Source organism: Rhinoderma darwinii, chromosome 7, assembly GCF_050947455.1.
Source record: "Rhinoderma darwinii isolate aRhiDar2 chromosome 7, aRhiDar2.hap1, whole genome shotgun sequence".
Taxonomy (NCBI): Eukaryota; Metazoa; Chordata; class Amphibia; order Anura; family Rhinodermatidae; genus Rhinoderma; species Rhinoderma darwinii.
The window spans coordinates 23004715-23018776 of NC_134693.1; the positions used below are offsets into that span (position 1 = coordinate 23004715).

The window sequence follows — 14062 nt, forward strand, 5'->3', positions numbered from 1 at the left end:
ATTCGCCCATTGCCATCCGTTGGCATTACAATATCACACCAAATCTGGACTATGTTCATAGACTATGGATCCATTAGTACATGATGGAAAATTCAGAAAAGTTGCTGTTGATTGTAACTTGCCCATGAGTCCGACATTGTGGCCAGGACAACCTGAAAGTTATCACTTTGCAGGATAGCATCTCAATACTGGCACCTAACCTACCATAAAGTACTGCCTTAGGACTACTAAGACTTTCTCAATGCTTTGATAGTCCCTGCACAAGGTGTTTATGTCTGACAAGTGCATCTTTTGGTGGATTGCCCTGGGTGGCATACATCGTGTAACTTGGTGGTAGTCAACGGGCTTTCATGTTGTACTTCTTGTGCCATCCCAACACATGGTACTCTAGTCCAAGGTAAAGATCTACTGGGTAAAGGACCATAGCAACAACCTGCTCATTGATTTGGGTTATCCTGCCCACAATTACAACATGTCCCCAATTCTTTGTGCCACCATTTGCAGATGTGTATAATGTAATGGGATGGCTATGTCCATTTTCCAGATATATTGTTGATAAATGCCAATGCAGCATCCCGATAGGCAACTCATGTTGCCCTTAAGCCCAAGCCTAAATTGTAGGCTTCATCAAAACTCATGCCCCAGTGAAGCCATTAGCTCTTATTGCATTACATATTTTTTTTATTTTACACATACAAATGTTTTATTTATTATATATACTATAATATTGTTCTTGAGTTAGGAGTTTTTTTTTATAGTGTTCACAATCTCAGGATCTTACCTGGGACAGGTTTAGCCTGTTAAGTGGATGGCATTGCTCCTCTACTCTCTCCACAGCTCCAGTTTTCTTCCGCATCCTGTCAGCCTCTTGTGCCAAATATAAATCCAGAACTGGGACACCCCGAGACCTAATGTCTGACTCTGTTAAAGAGTTCACCATAAGCATCACCCACACAGGTCTCTTCCTCTCCCAGTTGCCAGCAATGGCATTAAAAAGGTAATCAGCGTAAAGACCTTTGCCCCGCTGGTCTGGAGTCATCCAGTGGGGCATCATTAATTTGACATACTCCAAGTGCCTCTTAAGTCTCCTGTATAGGTCCCTGGGCAGAACATCCTGTAGATTCTCTCCCTGAGGCAACATTTGACAGCTGGCCAGAGCTGAGATTGTGTAAGGATCTGTGAGGTCCAGCTCAAAGTAGACATTGTTACTATCCTGGAAGGCTTTCTTAGAGTTCTGGGGTATAAAATCCCATACTCTGGTATAAGGCACATGTATAGTTCCAAAGAGATAAGCAGGTGGATTCCTCTTGATGGTCCATAAGAAAGAATTCAGCTCTTCTTGCTGAAAAATAAAAGGAAGACATTAAACCAAAGTTCTTCAAACTTTTCTAATTCTTCAAAGTTCCAAAGTAGAACATTCCTGCATCTTACTATTTCTATAACAAAGATCTCAGGAATCCTACCCAGGATATAATACTTTTAAGGTCCCAAATAAGTTTTATCATTAACATGATCATCGGACCAGCTTAGGTGACACATGGTGATTTCCTATCCCTCTTCAAGAAAGACATCTCCCCAGCAAGCAGCATCTTTTCCACCGGTCATTCCCAGTTCAGAGACACCATGGGGTGTGCAAATAATGGACTGAATCCTCTCAGTGCAGATTCCGATAAATAGGATTTCGATCAAAGCTTTCTTTTTTGCCCTTCCCCCATCCCAAACCAGATTGATGAGTTCTTACCCTACAAACAGAACCATTCTAGCTGATTGCTTTTCGATAAGACAGTCATACCTACATATATTATATTATTTCTTAAAGGTCCGGTTCCTAACATATAACTATATAGTTGAATATTCTCGCATTCAGCCATGTACAAGACTAATGACCCTACTGTGCAAAAGAGCTTGCAATCGAAGTAATGATAATCTCACTCACCGACTTGGGCAGTCCACACTGACCAGTGTCCATTGGAAGTTTCCTGCACAGGACCTCCTGCAACAAAACAGCGCAGACTGCAAAGTATAGGATGCCAGTCCAGGGCCACATGGTTCTTACTGTAGGGTGACAACTTCAGAAACCTTCTTTCCACATTGAACAAGTGCAAAGAAGTTCTTATTTGTGGCTGCTTGCAAGAATCTCCTGTGCTCTCTCAGAAGGGATGGGGTGGCAGGGTGGTGCTGGGCTCCTCCATGCTGCTGGCTGTGAAGAAGTTGTGTGGAGGTATTGCCAGGGTGACAGGGTGCTGGTGGGGGTAAGGGGTGTGCTGGGTGCTGCTATATGAAGAGGCACATGAAGGCAGATCCTGCTCTGCATGTCAGTATCACACTCTGTAACAGCTGGGAAGTTACTGAGAGTCCCATCCTAAACTCCTTGTCAGTGTTCTCCTCCCACTAGAGGGTGCAGCCACACGGCTCTCTCCACCCCAAAAAAGTCCAGCATAAGAGACGTTCGCCTGCAATTTGCAAGCTCATCCCAGGCTGGGACACACGACACAGGACTCCTAGGACAATGCTAAACCAGAGTGACAATTTTGTCATTAACTTTTATTCTTTAACAGCTGCTTGTATTGTTACTTTGATGGAGCGGGAATGCCAGTTATTTTAGCTGCTCGTACACAAAGTTACTTTTCAAAAAATGTAATGGAATTTCAACTTTTTCTATATAGTGAAAAGAAAATGTTTTTGAAAAATTATTGTAGATGTAAACTTTCTGTATAAAGCCAGCCATGGGAGGTGAGCCCAAACTCGATATCGCACAAGTAAATTTCCAGCATATTAGTAAATGCCTTACAAGATCTATTATCATGTGATCCTTCCCTTTCCTCAAAGAAAGACATTTTACAGATTATTAGTCATTATCAGCCGTGTAGGACCAGTTTATAGGGATTCTGTCTAATTTTTTGTCTTATTATAAATGAGCACAAAAAGATAAGGGTTAAAATCACTTTTCTCCATATTTTTGCATGTTTGTTCGTCCCCATATATTTGCAACTTGTTGGCAGCACATCCCCTGTTTACATGGGGAGATGTCTTCCCGACTAGCGACCGTTATTTTTGGCGCATAAATGCTGCGATCAGCCAATGCGTCGGCTGATCGCTGCCCTGTTCACACAGGTCAATGAGCGTTTTTGTACAGAGGCTCGTTCACCCGATCATTGGCCCGTGTACAAGGACCTTTAGGAAGGCGGCTAATTTTGACCTTCGTGACGCAATGTATTGTCTAGTATTACGTTTCTTCAATGCATTATAGCCTGTGCATGTAAGTGCCTAGGCAGCTGTTAGGGCGTATAGAAGATATGCTCTAACAGGCTTTATCTCAGGACAGCCCTGGGGGCCTTTGTTAGTTTGACCCATAAAACCGTCAGCCCCAGCTGTCACTATAACTGGGGATGAAGATCGGGTCACAAAGAGAGCCCCCTCCATTTTTTGATGCCGTGATCGCTATTGATCGTGCCACCACAGAGATTAAATGATCAGGAACAGAGTTGTCAGCTACAGCAGGCACGACTGCTGTACTTACCTTAACACTGCGCTAAGGCCCAGCTGACAGGGACGTACATTTATGGCGCAGTGCGGGAAGGGGTTAAGAGACATGCAAAAAATAGCATTGGTCGGGACTGGACGATTAGCTTAGCTTCAAGATATGAAAATCTTCAAAAGCTTGTAACTAAGCAAACACATGCTCCTGGACGAACGTTTAAAAAAAATTATGAAAATCACCACGTATTTCTTCGTAGGCCATTTCCAGGCTAGCCTCATAAATTAATTTGCAAAAATATTCCCGCCCTAGGAAAGGCTTTACATAGATATCGATTTCTATCTTTTCAGCAAAGTATCACCGATAAGTTGCCACACATCTGTTACCGACTCTGAATGAGGAGTTGGCGATCGTTTATACTTTTAAGTTGACTAATGTAGGGCTTTAAGATGGCCAAGATAGCCATAAACAAGGGCATAACCTCACGCTACTGAACCCTAATGCAAAATCTGAAACAGCGGCCCCTAACTATCACATGTAATTTATAGTGCTGCGCTAGGGTGCCGTTCAGACGTTCCGTCTGAGCTTTCAGTCGGAACGGGACCCTGACTGACACAAAAAGAGTTGATTTCAATGGTGACGGATCCGGTGCCAATGGTTTCCGTTTGTCTCAGTTGTGGTAGTAGTCAACTACGATATTAATTCCGTCAAAACTGAAAGAAACGGAAATCATTGGCACCGAATCCATCACCATTGAAATCAACTCTGTTTGTGTCAGTCAGGGTCCCGTTCCGACTGAAAGCTCCAACGGAACGTCGGAACGGCAGCCAAGCGCAGATGTGAATGAAGCCTTAGGATCCAGGGACTGCAACTTCATATTATTATGAAGTAAACGTTTAATTTTTATAAATTGTTTTATACTGTAATCCAAACTATTAATTTCCGTCCTTTTTGAAGTTTTTTTTACATCTGAATACTGCAAATTACTTCTTACATTTATTGTATGGGTATTACCGATTAGGAAGAAACCTAATATGTTTATTTTTTGTATTTAGTATGAAAAAAATTAACTAAATTTTTTTTTAAATTCTCTTTATTCTGTTTTCGTTTTTTTTTTTTTTTTTTTTAACTTAATGCATTGAAATACCTATGTATTCCAATGTATTACTGCCTGTGAATGTACAATCCACAAGTAGCTATTAGGACATATCCCAGGTATGCCCCAACAGGGATTGTTGGGGGTCTTTGCTAAGTCCAGGGCTGCTTCTTGAAATGGACAGCCCCAGCGAATGCTATAACCGGCCATATCAGTTCTAATGGGGTTACTTACACTTGCACATCCCTCTCCTTATCACAGGTCTCCAGGACAGTCAGTCCCATTGAGAGAACTCTTCCATCTTTGTCACTGTGCAGATAAGCTACAATGTTACAAGTTTTTTGTTTAGTTTCCTTTGTTTTGTTTAAGTGAATAAAGTGATTTTTGTGCGGTTCACTGGATTTTTTCCACACCAAACCACGCTGCAAGTATGAACATACTCTTAGGCTATGTTCACACAGAGTATTTTGACGAGTTTTTTGACGCAGAAACCGCGTCACAAAACTCGTCAAAAACGGCCCGAAAATGCCTCCCATTGATTTCAATGGGAGGCGTCGGCGTCTTTTTCCCGCGAGCAGTAAAACTGCCTCGCGGGAAAAAGAAGCGACATGCCCTATCTTCGGGCGTTTCCGCCTCTGACCTCCCATTGACTTCAATGGGAGGCAGAGAAAGCGTATTTTACGGTGTTTTATGCCCGCGGCGCTCAATGGCCGCGGGCGAAAAACGCTGCGAAAAACTCAGCGAAAATCGGCGTGCAGGGAGAGGAAAATCTGCCTCAAACTTCCAAACGGAATTTTGAGGCAGATATTCCTCCTGCAAAATACTCCGTGTGAACATAGCCTTAAGGGGAGTTCACACAGAGTTTTTTACGAGTTTTTTGAAGGCTGAAACCGTGCCGCAAAACGGGCCAAAAAATGGGCGAAAATGCCTTCCACTGATTTCAATGGGAGGCGGAGGCGTTTTTTTCCTGCGAGTGGGAAAAAGAAGGGACATGCCCTATATTCGGGCGTTTACGCCTCTGACCTCCCATTGACATCAATGGGAGGCAGATAAAGCATATTTTGCGGCGTTTTATGCCCACGGCGCTCAATGGCTGCAGGTGAAAAACGCCGCAAAAATCGGCATGCAGGCAGAGGAAAATCTGCCTCAAAATTCCAAACGGAATTTTGAGGCAGATTTTCCTCCTGCAAAATACTCCATGTGAACCCAGCCTTATAGGCCAGAGCTGCATTCACAATTTTACAGGCCTCAGAACTTACATTTTCCAGTGTTCTTTACTGCCTCAATCTATGTACAGAACTTGTTCTGCTGATTCATATTCTGAAAAGTGTCCCCTTTACATGAAGCACTGCGCTCTAGTCTGATGATGGGAAAACCAACTACCCCACTGTATAACCAGGGCTCAGCAAAGTGAGGGTATGTTCTCACGGCCTTTTTTCGGCCGTTTTTCGGGCCGTAAACGCCTGAGAAACGGCTGAAAAATCGGAAGCAGAACGCCTCCAAACATCTGCCCATTGATTTCAATGGGAAAATGGCGTTCTGTTCCGACGGAGCGTTTTTCGCTGCACTTTTTTACGCGGAAAAAAAGTGCAGGACACTTCTTGGGACGTTTTTGGAGCCGTTTTCCATAGACTCTATTGAAAAAAGCTCCAAAAACGGCCGTAAAAATGGCAGCGAAAATCGCGAGTGGCACAAAAAACGTCTGAAAATCAGGAGCTGTTTTCTTTTGAAAACAGCTCCGTATTTTGAGACGTTTTTGACTCTGCGTGTGAACATACCCTTAGGGCATGGCCACACGTGGCGGATTTCCTCCGCAACTGTCCGCATCAATGCCGCACAGAATCTGCGTTGCAGATTCTGCTGCGGATCTGCACAAAATGTGCAGTAAATTGATGCGGACTAGCTGCTGCGGACTGCGGTAAAAGTACTTCCCTTCTCCCTATCAGTGCAGGATAGACAGAAGGGACAGCACTTTCCCTTGTGAAAGTCAAAGAAATTCATACTTACCGGCCGTTGTCTTGGTGACGCGTCCCTCCTTCGGCATCCAGCCCGACCTCCCTGGATGACGCGGCAGTCCATGTGACCGCTGCAGCCTGTTATTGGCCTGTGATTGGCTGCAGCCGTCACTTAGACTGAAACGTCATCCTGGGAGGCCGGACTGGAGGAAGAAGCAGGGAGTTCTCGGTAAGTATGAACTTCAATTTTTTTTACAGGTTGCTGTATATTGGGATCGGTAGTCACTGTCCAGGGTGCAGAAACAGTTACTGCCGATCGCTTAACTCTTTCAGCACCCTGGACAGTGACTATTTACTGACGTCTCCTAGCAACGCTCCCGTCATTACGGGAGCCCCATTGACTTCCTCAGTCTGGCTGTAGACCTAGAAATACATAGGTCCAGCCAGAATGAAGAAATGTCATGGCAAAAAAGCAAGACGCATCCGCAGCACACATAACATGTGCATGACAGCTGCGGACTTCATTGCGGAATTTAGAATCTCCATTGAAGTCAATGGAGAAATTCCGCCATGAGTCCGCCACTGCTCCGCAACAGACAGAGCATGCTGCGGACACCAAATTCCGCTCCGCAGCCTATGCTCCGCAGCGGAATTTTACGCCTCGTCTAAACGAACACTTCTAAATAGAAGTGGAAGGCAATGGAGAAACGGCTCCGCTGCGGATTAACGCTGCGGAGTGTCCGCAGCGGAATTTAAGTGAAATTCCGCCACGTGTGAACCCAGCCTTAGGGTTGTGTCTGGTAACAAGATAATTGACTGCTTCCAATAACATCCAGCAGAATTATGAATGCAGCTCTGAACTATCAGTCAGGCTGTAACTCAGGATCAGTACAAGATAAGTAATGATACTTTTTACATTTATTATGTCTTTATATGAACTGGGAAACGGTGTTGAAAGCTTGACATTTGCTTTCAGTGCATGTCCCGGTCTTCAGTTGAGTTTCACCTTCAAAACAGTAACAGGATAATCCTTGGTATATAAATCTTTATGGCATGTTGGGACTATACCTAAAAATAACCTTTTCAAAAAGGGACATACAATTACCATGCTAAATGCCTGTTTTATTGTAGAATTTCATGCTAATTATCTCTTTACTGCAGGAATCCATGTCATTTATAAAAGCAGATCCGATTGGCAACTATATTAAGCAATTATCACCTATTTACTATTTTCTTCATTTGCTTGTCAGATTTACCCATCATTTTCTTAAGGTACTTTTACTTGGCCCGACGTTGGCCGTGTAGACAAGCGCTAATCAACGAGACAGCACGTTGATCGGCACTCATTTTCTCCTTTCACAAGGATCAAGTCTGGGGACGAACGCTCGTAACTACGATCTCTTGTCCCCATACATTTCTATAATGTCGGCAACACATGTCCCTGTTTACACAGGAGATGCGCTACCGACAAAGATAATATATTGAGCATTTAAAACGATACGATCAGCTGATGGACGAACGTTTGCTCATTCATCGGTTGATCGTTACCCTATATACACAGGGCAATTATCGGGAACGAGCGTTCTGTGAACACTCGTTTTCCCCATAATCGGGCTGTGTAAATGGACATTTAGGGCTCATTCAGATGCGCGAGTATCTCGTAGTGTGACGACCGTTAATACAATGGCCGTCACACGGACTCATGTATTTCAATGGGGCCGTTCACACAACCGTTGTTTCAACGGAGCGTGTGAACAGTCCGTGAAAAAATAGGTCATGCCCTATTTTCCTGCGTGTCTCGCATCCCTCCATAGAATGTAGTCTATGGGTGATCCGTGACAACACGTCCCGCATGGGTGCACCTCAGACATTAAAAACGCCCGAGATGAGCTAAGTTTGTCTGAGTGTAGCCGTAGTGTTGCCTTTTTTGTAAAAGATAGTGGCTCACCTTTATGAAGGCCGGTGTTTTTATGCCAGTCTAAATAATAGTGGCAGTTGGAGTGATTTCGGTACAACGCGCGCACCTCTTAATGAATAAATTCAGGGCGTTTTCACCTGTCTCACAGTGTGGAAATTAAATCTACGTCGTCTATTAACAGGTGTAGGTAGACTTGTGCCAAAATTAACTCCACTTTCACCGATTCTAGTTAATAAATCTCGCCTGAACAAGACTTTTCTTGTCACTTTTCAATTTATTTTGAGCAACGAGATAAGTCGCATATTTTACCGCTCGTCACTTACGACATTTCAGAGGCACAGTTTGTGCCAAAATCTGTCGTAAACTTCCTAATAACTGCGAGCCTTTATTTTTAGGATGAGCAAAATTCCCACTTTAGATAAATGCTGGTGGACTGGCGTAATTTTTTACTATAATTTACGCTAATTTCTGGCATAAATTACAGTAAATTTGTTAGGTTGTCGGTAAATTTATCGCCCCCTTCCGCTAAGCTCTGCAAACTTTTTTGAAAAGTGTTGTGAATGTCGTAAAAAAAAAGAAAAAGTCACAAAATGTTTGTGACTTTTTGTGGAAATTGTGTCTTTTGTACGCCTGAAAACTGCCATAAATTGTTGGATTCATTTCCCTCATTGTCTTCAATGGTGTCCAACATTCAGTGACAATTACATTTTATATATTGTTATAGTGGTTGGACCTCTGTTTTTCTGCTTCGACATGAAGCTAAATTATAAATTTCAGGCTGCATGAAGCCAGCACTAGGTGGAGCTGTTTTTTTTTTTTTAAAAAAATATTTTTTTATTGAGCTTCTCGTACAGATGTAACCATCTTTATCTTGACTTTTAACACATTAAATACAGTGTTAGGAAACGTTGACTTGACCTTTTGCAATGGCTTTTCTTCATGCTGCAGCAAGTTATCACAGTCAAGATAAACTTGGCTACATCTGTACACGTTATATGCAGTAAAACTCACAAGCTCCTCTAGTGGTGGCTGCCAAAATGTAATTTACCTATGTGCCTATGCAGGGGATTTGGAGCTTTGTAGCAGTAAAAAAAAAAAAAAAAAAACAGCTTGGATCAATATAAAGATTTTAATAAATTTATTATCACACAAATTGCACCTATTTAGAGTACAAAAAAAATAATAAAATAGAACAGAACATAAAACACCAATTTTTTTTGAGTGTTGGATGGACACTATAGATCATAAGACCCAATAATGAGCAGAATCATTACACCGAATTTTCAATTTATTTTATTTTATTCTTTTTGATAACTATTCTTGAAATTAGGTTTTTATGTGTATATAATGTAACACTTTTGATAAGAAATAGTGCTGACGTCAGCACTAACTTTTCATGGGAGGGGCAAGGACTTAAAATGACCAAAGTTCCATCTAGTGGTCAAACGTCAAAGTCTTATTCAAATGTACCATTTAGAAATTATGCATTCATCACTATATCAGTACTGGACACTGATCTGAAAATCAGTGATTGTCCCAGATTACAGCCCCCACCAATGTGATCTTCTCATATGTATCTATGACATATCAGAAGTTCTTTTTGACTGGATTTCCCAAATCATCAAATCAAACTAGCTTTACCCTATGGCAGTGACTTAAAGGGGTACTCCCATCATCAGATATTAGGACATACCATAACATTATGATCAGTGGGTGTCTGACGTCTGGGACCACCACAATCAAGAAAATGAAGGGACCGAGATGCCGTTGGCTTAACTGCAACACAGCCCCGTTTCAGCGATATCCCACCCCCTTTGATCATCAACATACCCCTATAATTATAACTTTTAAGTCCACTATTGGTCATCTGCTTTAAAGAGCTATTCCAGCAGACAACCACATATTACAGCCACATAAATAACAGTACGTACTGATAATCATATTTTACCTTTTAAACTGAGTGTTTAAATTTATTTTTTTCTTTCTAGCCAGGGCCTAGAGTACTGTTCATCCTGATCCTCCTGGTTCATAAAAGGAATGCCAGAACTACAGTGAATATTGACACACAGGCAGAGCAGTAAACATGAGGGGGAGCAAGTGGGTGCTGGGATGTACTGCAACTGTGCAAAAACATGCAAATGTATGTGTCAGTCAGGGTCTAAGGCAAGCTGAGTGACAACCTATCGATGACACATGCCGTTTTCGTGGCAGTTTTTGATGTTGTTTTTTTAGCTAAACAAGAGGAGACATATCAGTCCTTCCGTTTTACTTTTCCTTCTTTTTGGATTTACTCCTGGCTCTGGAACTAAAAACTGCATCAAAAACTGCAAGTGTGATTCCAGCCTAAAGGCTGCCTTTGGTGGCTGTCATCCAGGAGAAAATTCAGGGACTATTTTATTCACTGGCGTAGCTATAGGGGTCACAGCGGTCGCAATTGCGACCGGGCCCCGAAGCCAGGGGAGCCAACAGCCCCCCCGCACAACATCAATAAAAAGTTACTATAGTAACTCGGGCCCCTGTTACTATAGTAACAGACTGTACTTACCTTCCTGGTTCCGGATCTCAGCGGAGGTCCTGATGTCAAGCGCTGTGCGCAGCGCATGACGTCACAGCGCTATGCGCCGCGCACAACATCGAGAGGACAGAACTACCGCCGCGGCTGAAGAGGAAGGTAAGATTAGTAGCCCTGACTGGCGGGGTCCGACTCCCGGGACCCGCCAATCAGCTGTTTTGAAGGGGCCGCAGCACTCGTACGACAGCTGCTTCCCCTTAATTCCGGTCACTTCATTCCGGTCACACTGTGAATCGGTGTCGGCGATTCACAGTGTGAGCGAGTAGTGAAATGAAGGAGAAGCAGCTCTCGTACGAGCGCTGTGGCCCCTTCAAAACAGCTGATTGGCGGGTCCCGGGAGACGGACCCCGACACATCAGCTATTGATGGCATATCCTGAGGATAGGCCATCAATGTTTAGGGACTGCACAACCCCTTTAAGCCTACGATGTAGCAGGCTTAGAGGGCCCATTAGACAGGATCACAGATTGTGTGATGCTGTCTGCTGGGCCCTGTATCTAAGCCAATCACATGGTAGGCTTAGATACATGGCCCATGTGGGATCCTGTCTGATGGACCCTGTATCTAAGCCTACCACACGGTAGGTTTAGATACAGGGCCCCAGCACACAGTAATCTTATACTGTATAAGATTACTGTCTGCTGGACTCTGTATCTAAGCCTAACTTGTGGTAGGCTTAGATACAGGGTACCACAGACGGTATCACACATGGGTCCTGTATCTAAGCCTAACACATGTGTTACTAATCGTTTTTTTTGTGTGTTTTCTTACAGGTTCGGTCGTTGGACTACGTCGGATTCCAGGACTACTTCGATGACAGCTTTTTTTTATTATCAATAAAATGGTTAATGAGGGTTGTGTGGGGGATTTTTTTTTTATTTCAATAAAATATTTTTTCTATGTCTTTGTGTTTTTTTTAAACTATATTACTACCACCTTAGTAATGGCCGCCGGCTGAGTGACCGCATCCATTGCTAAGGCGGGGCTTAGTGTTAGCCGGTGCAGAGGCGAACACTAACCCCCATTATTACCCCGGTACCCACCGCCACCAGGGGTGCTGGGAAGAGCCGGGTACCATCCAGTACTTGACCATCTGTAGGGATGGTCGGCCACTGGGGTGGCCGCAGGCTGGTATTATTAGGAGGGGAAAGGCCAAAAACAGTGGCACTTCCCACCCTGGTAATGCTAGGCTGCTGCTGCTTTATTGTATCTGGTTGGTTATGAAAAATGGGGGGGACCCCACGTCATTTAAAAAAAATAAAATGAAAAATAATTGGAAAGAATGATGTCGGGTCCCCCTTCAATTTTCATAACCAGCCAGATACAACACAGCAGCAGCAGGCAGCATTACCAGGGTGGGAAGGGCCATTGTTTTTGGCTTTCCCCACCCTAATACTACCAGCCTGCGGCTGCCCTGGTGCCTGCCCGTCACTACAGATGGACGGGTACTGGTTCGTACCCGGCTCTTCCCAATACCCCTGGTGGCGGTGCGTACCGGGGTAATAATGGGGGTTAGTGATAGCCTCTGCACCTGCTAACATTAACCCTTAGTAATGGAGGTTGTCAATCAGCCAGCGGCCATTACTAAGGCGGTGATAATAAAGTTTAAAAAGATACAAGCACATAGAAAAAATATTTTATTGAAATAAAAAAACACAACCCCCATTAACTATTTTATTGAGAATAAAAAAACGCTGTCATTGAAGTCCTCGAATCCGAAGTCCAACAACCGAACCTGTAAAAAAAACACAAACACACAAAAATAATCAGTAACACATAAAGAAGCAAAATTATTATTCTTACCTTTCCTGGGTCCAGCGCTGGAGCCGCAATGTCAGCGAGCTGAGCCCTGTATCTAATCCTATCATGTGTCATACTGTCTGCTGGGCCCTGTATCTAATCCTATCATGTGTCATACTGTCTGCTGAGCCACTGTATCTAATCCTATCATGTGTGATACTGTCTGCTGAGCCACTGTATCTAATCCTATCATGTGTGATACTGTCTGCTGAGCCACTGTATCTAATCCTATCATGTGTGATACTGTCTGCTGAGCCACTGTATCTAATCCTAGCCATAGTTTATAGGGTTGTAGTGCTATAGATATGCTATGCTGTCTTCTATACACACATTTTTTTTTGGGCGGATACATATGTATTGGAGCTATTTCCCCTGACATTTTAAGTCCTTAGTGACGCCCCTGGCTGCTAGTGCTGCATTGTTGGGTCACTTAGGAGACCCAGCGATGCAGCTGAAAGCTGCGGACCGTCGTCCATGAGAAGTTTGCGGGGGGGGGGGGGGGCAATAAGAACTTTTGCATCGGGGCCCATGAGCCTTTAACTACGCACCTGATTTTATTGATTAGTCTTTATTCCTCTTTTTCCTTTCAGGAGAATGTAACATGACGTGCCATGTTCTGAAATGTGTGTGTACATATATATATATCCTGTAGGTAAACTGCGTTCCATCAACATATAGGGAAAGGATATAATGCTGAATGTGTAGAGGGACAGAACAACAACTGTGTGCGCTCCGCCTGCAGTGAAACCTAAAATCAGCTTGTCAGAGAGAATCATTGTGCTTCTAATTGCTTTGGATGTTTTCAATCTGGCTGCCAGTTCTCGGGATGTATTCAGTGCGTATTTCAGCTGTGAGCGGCTGATAAATAGTCCTGTGTCTTAGACGAATGCCCACCTCTATCTACTGACCTTTCATTATCAACACTTAGGATTGTCGCTTGCAGTGATATGTTTCATACTCAATGCTGGAAAATACAATTTTGAACGGAGAAAAACGTTTTGTAATATATTCGACAGTCCTATGTATTAAAGGGGTTGACCCCTTTCGACAATGACTTTTTGTTATCAGGGTCGACCAAACGCAGTATTAAGTCCTGCTGCCAGGACCACTAGTGATCAGCTGTAAATTGTGAGGAACCCGGGAGCAAGTGTTCAATTTCCCTACAGCACCACCATATGGGAAATTAAGCATTACAGAGTTGCCATTGAAATCGAAATTGAAAAGTTGATTGGCCTTGTGTTGG

The 14062-nt window shown here is 43.4% G+C and overlaps 2 protein-coding genes across 2 annotated transcripts in view; both read right to left on the reverse strand.

Moving 5' to 3' along the window:
- Positions 1–2318, reverse strand: part of TRABD2B (TraB domain containing 2B) — a 208279-nt gene extending 205961 nt beyond the window's left edge. The window contains exons 1-2 of the mRNA XM_075832962.1: positions 1937–2318; positions 782–1342 (exon numbers count right to left, since the gene is read on the reverse strand). Coding sequence (XP_075689077.1) covers positions 782–1342; positions 1937–2047 — 672 coding nt within the window. The 5' untranslated portion in view covers positions 2048–2318. The remainder of the gene's footprint in view (positions 1–781; positions 1343–1936) is intronic.
- Positions 1–14062, reverse strand: part of LOC142657685 (calcium-activated chloride channel regulator 1-like) — a 1094600-nt gene that overhangs the window by 961242 nt on the left and 119296 nt on the right. The gene's annotated exons all lie outside the window — the stretch shown is intronic.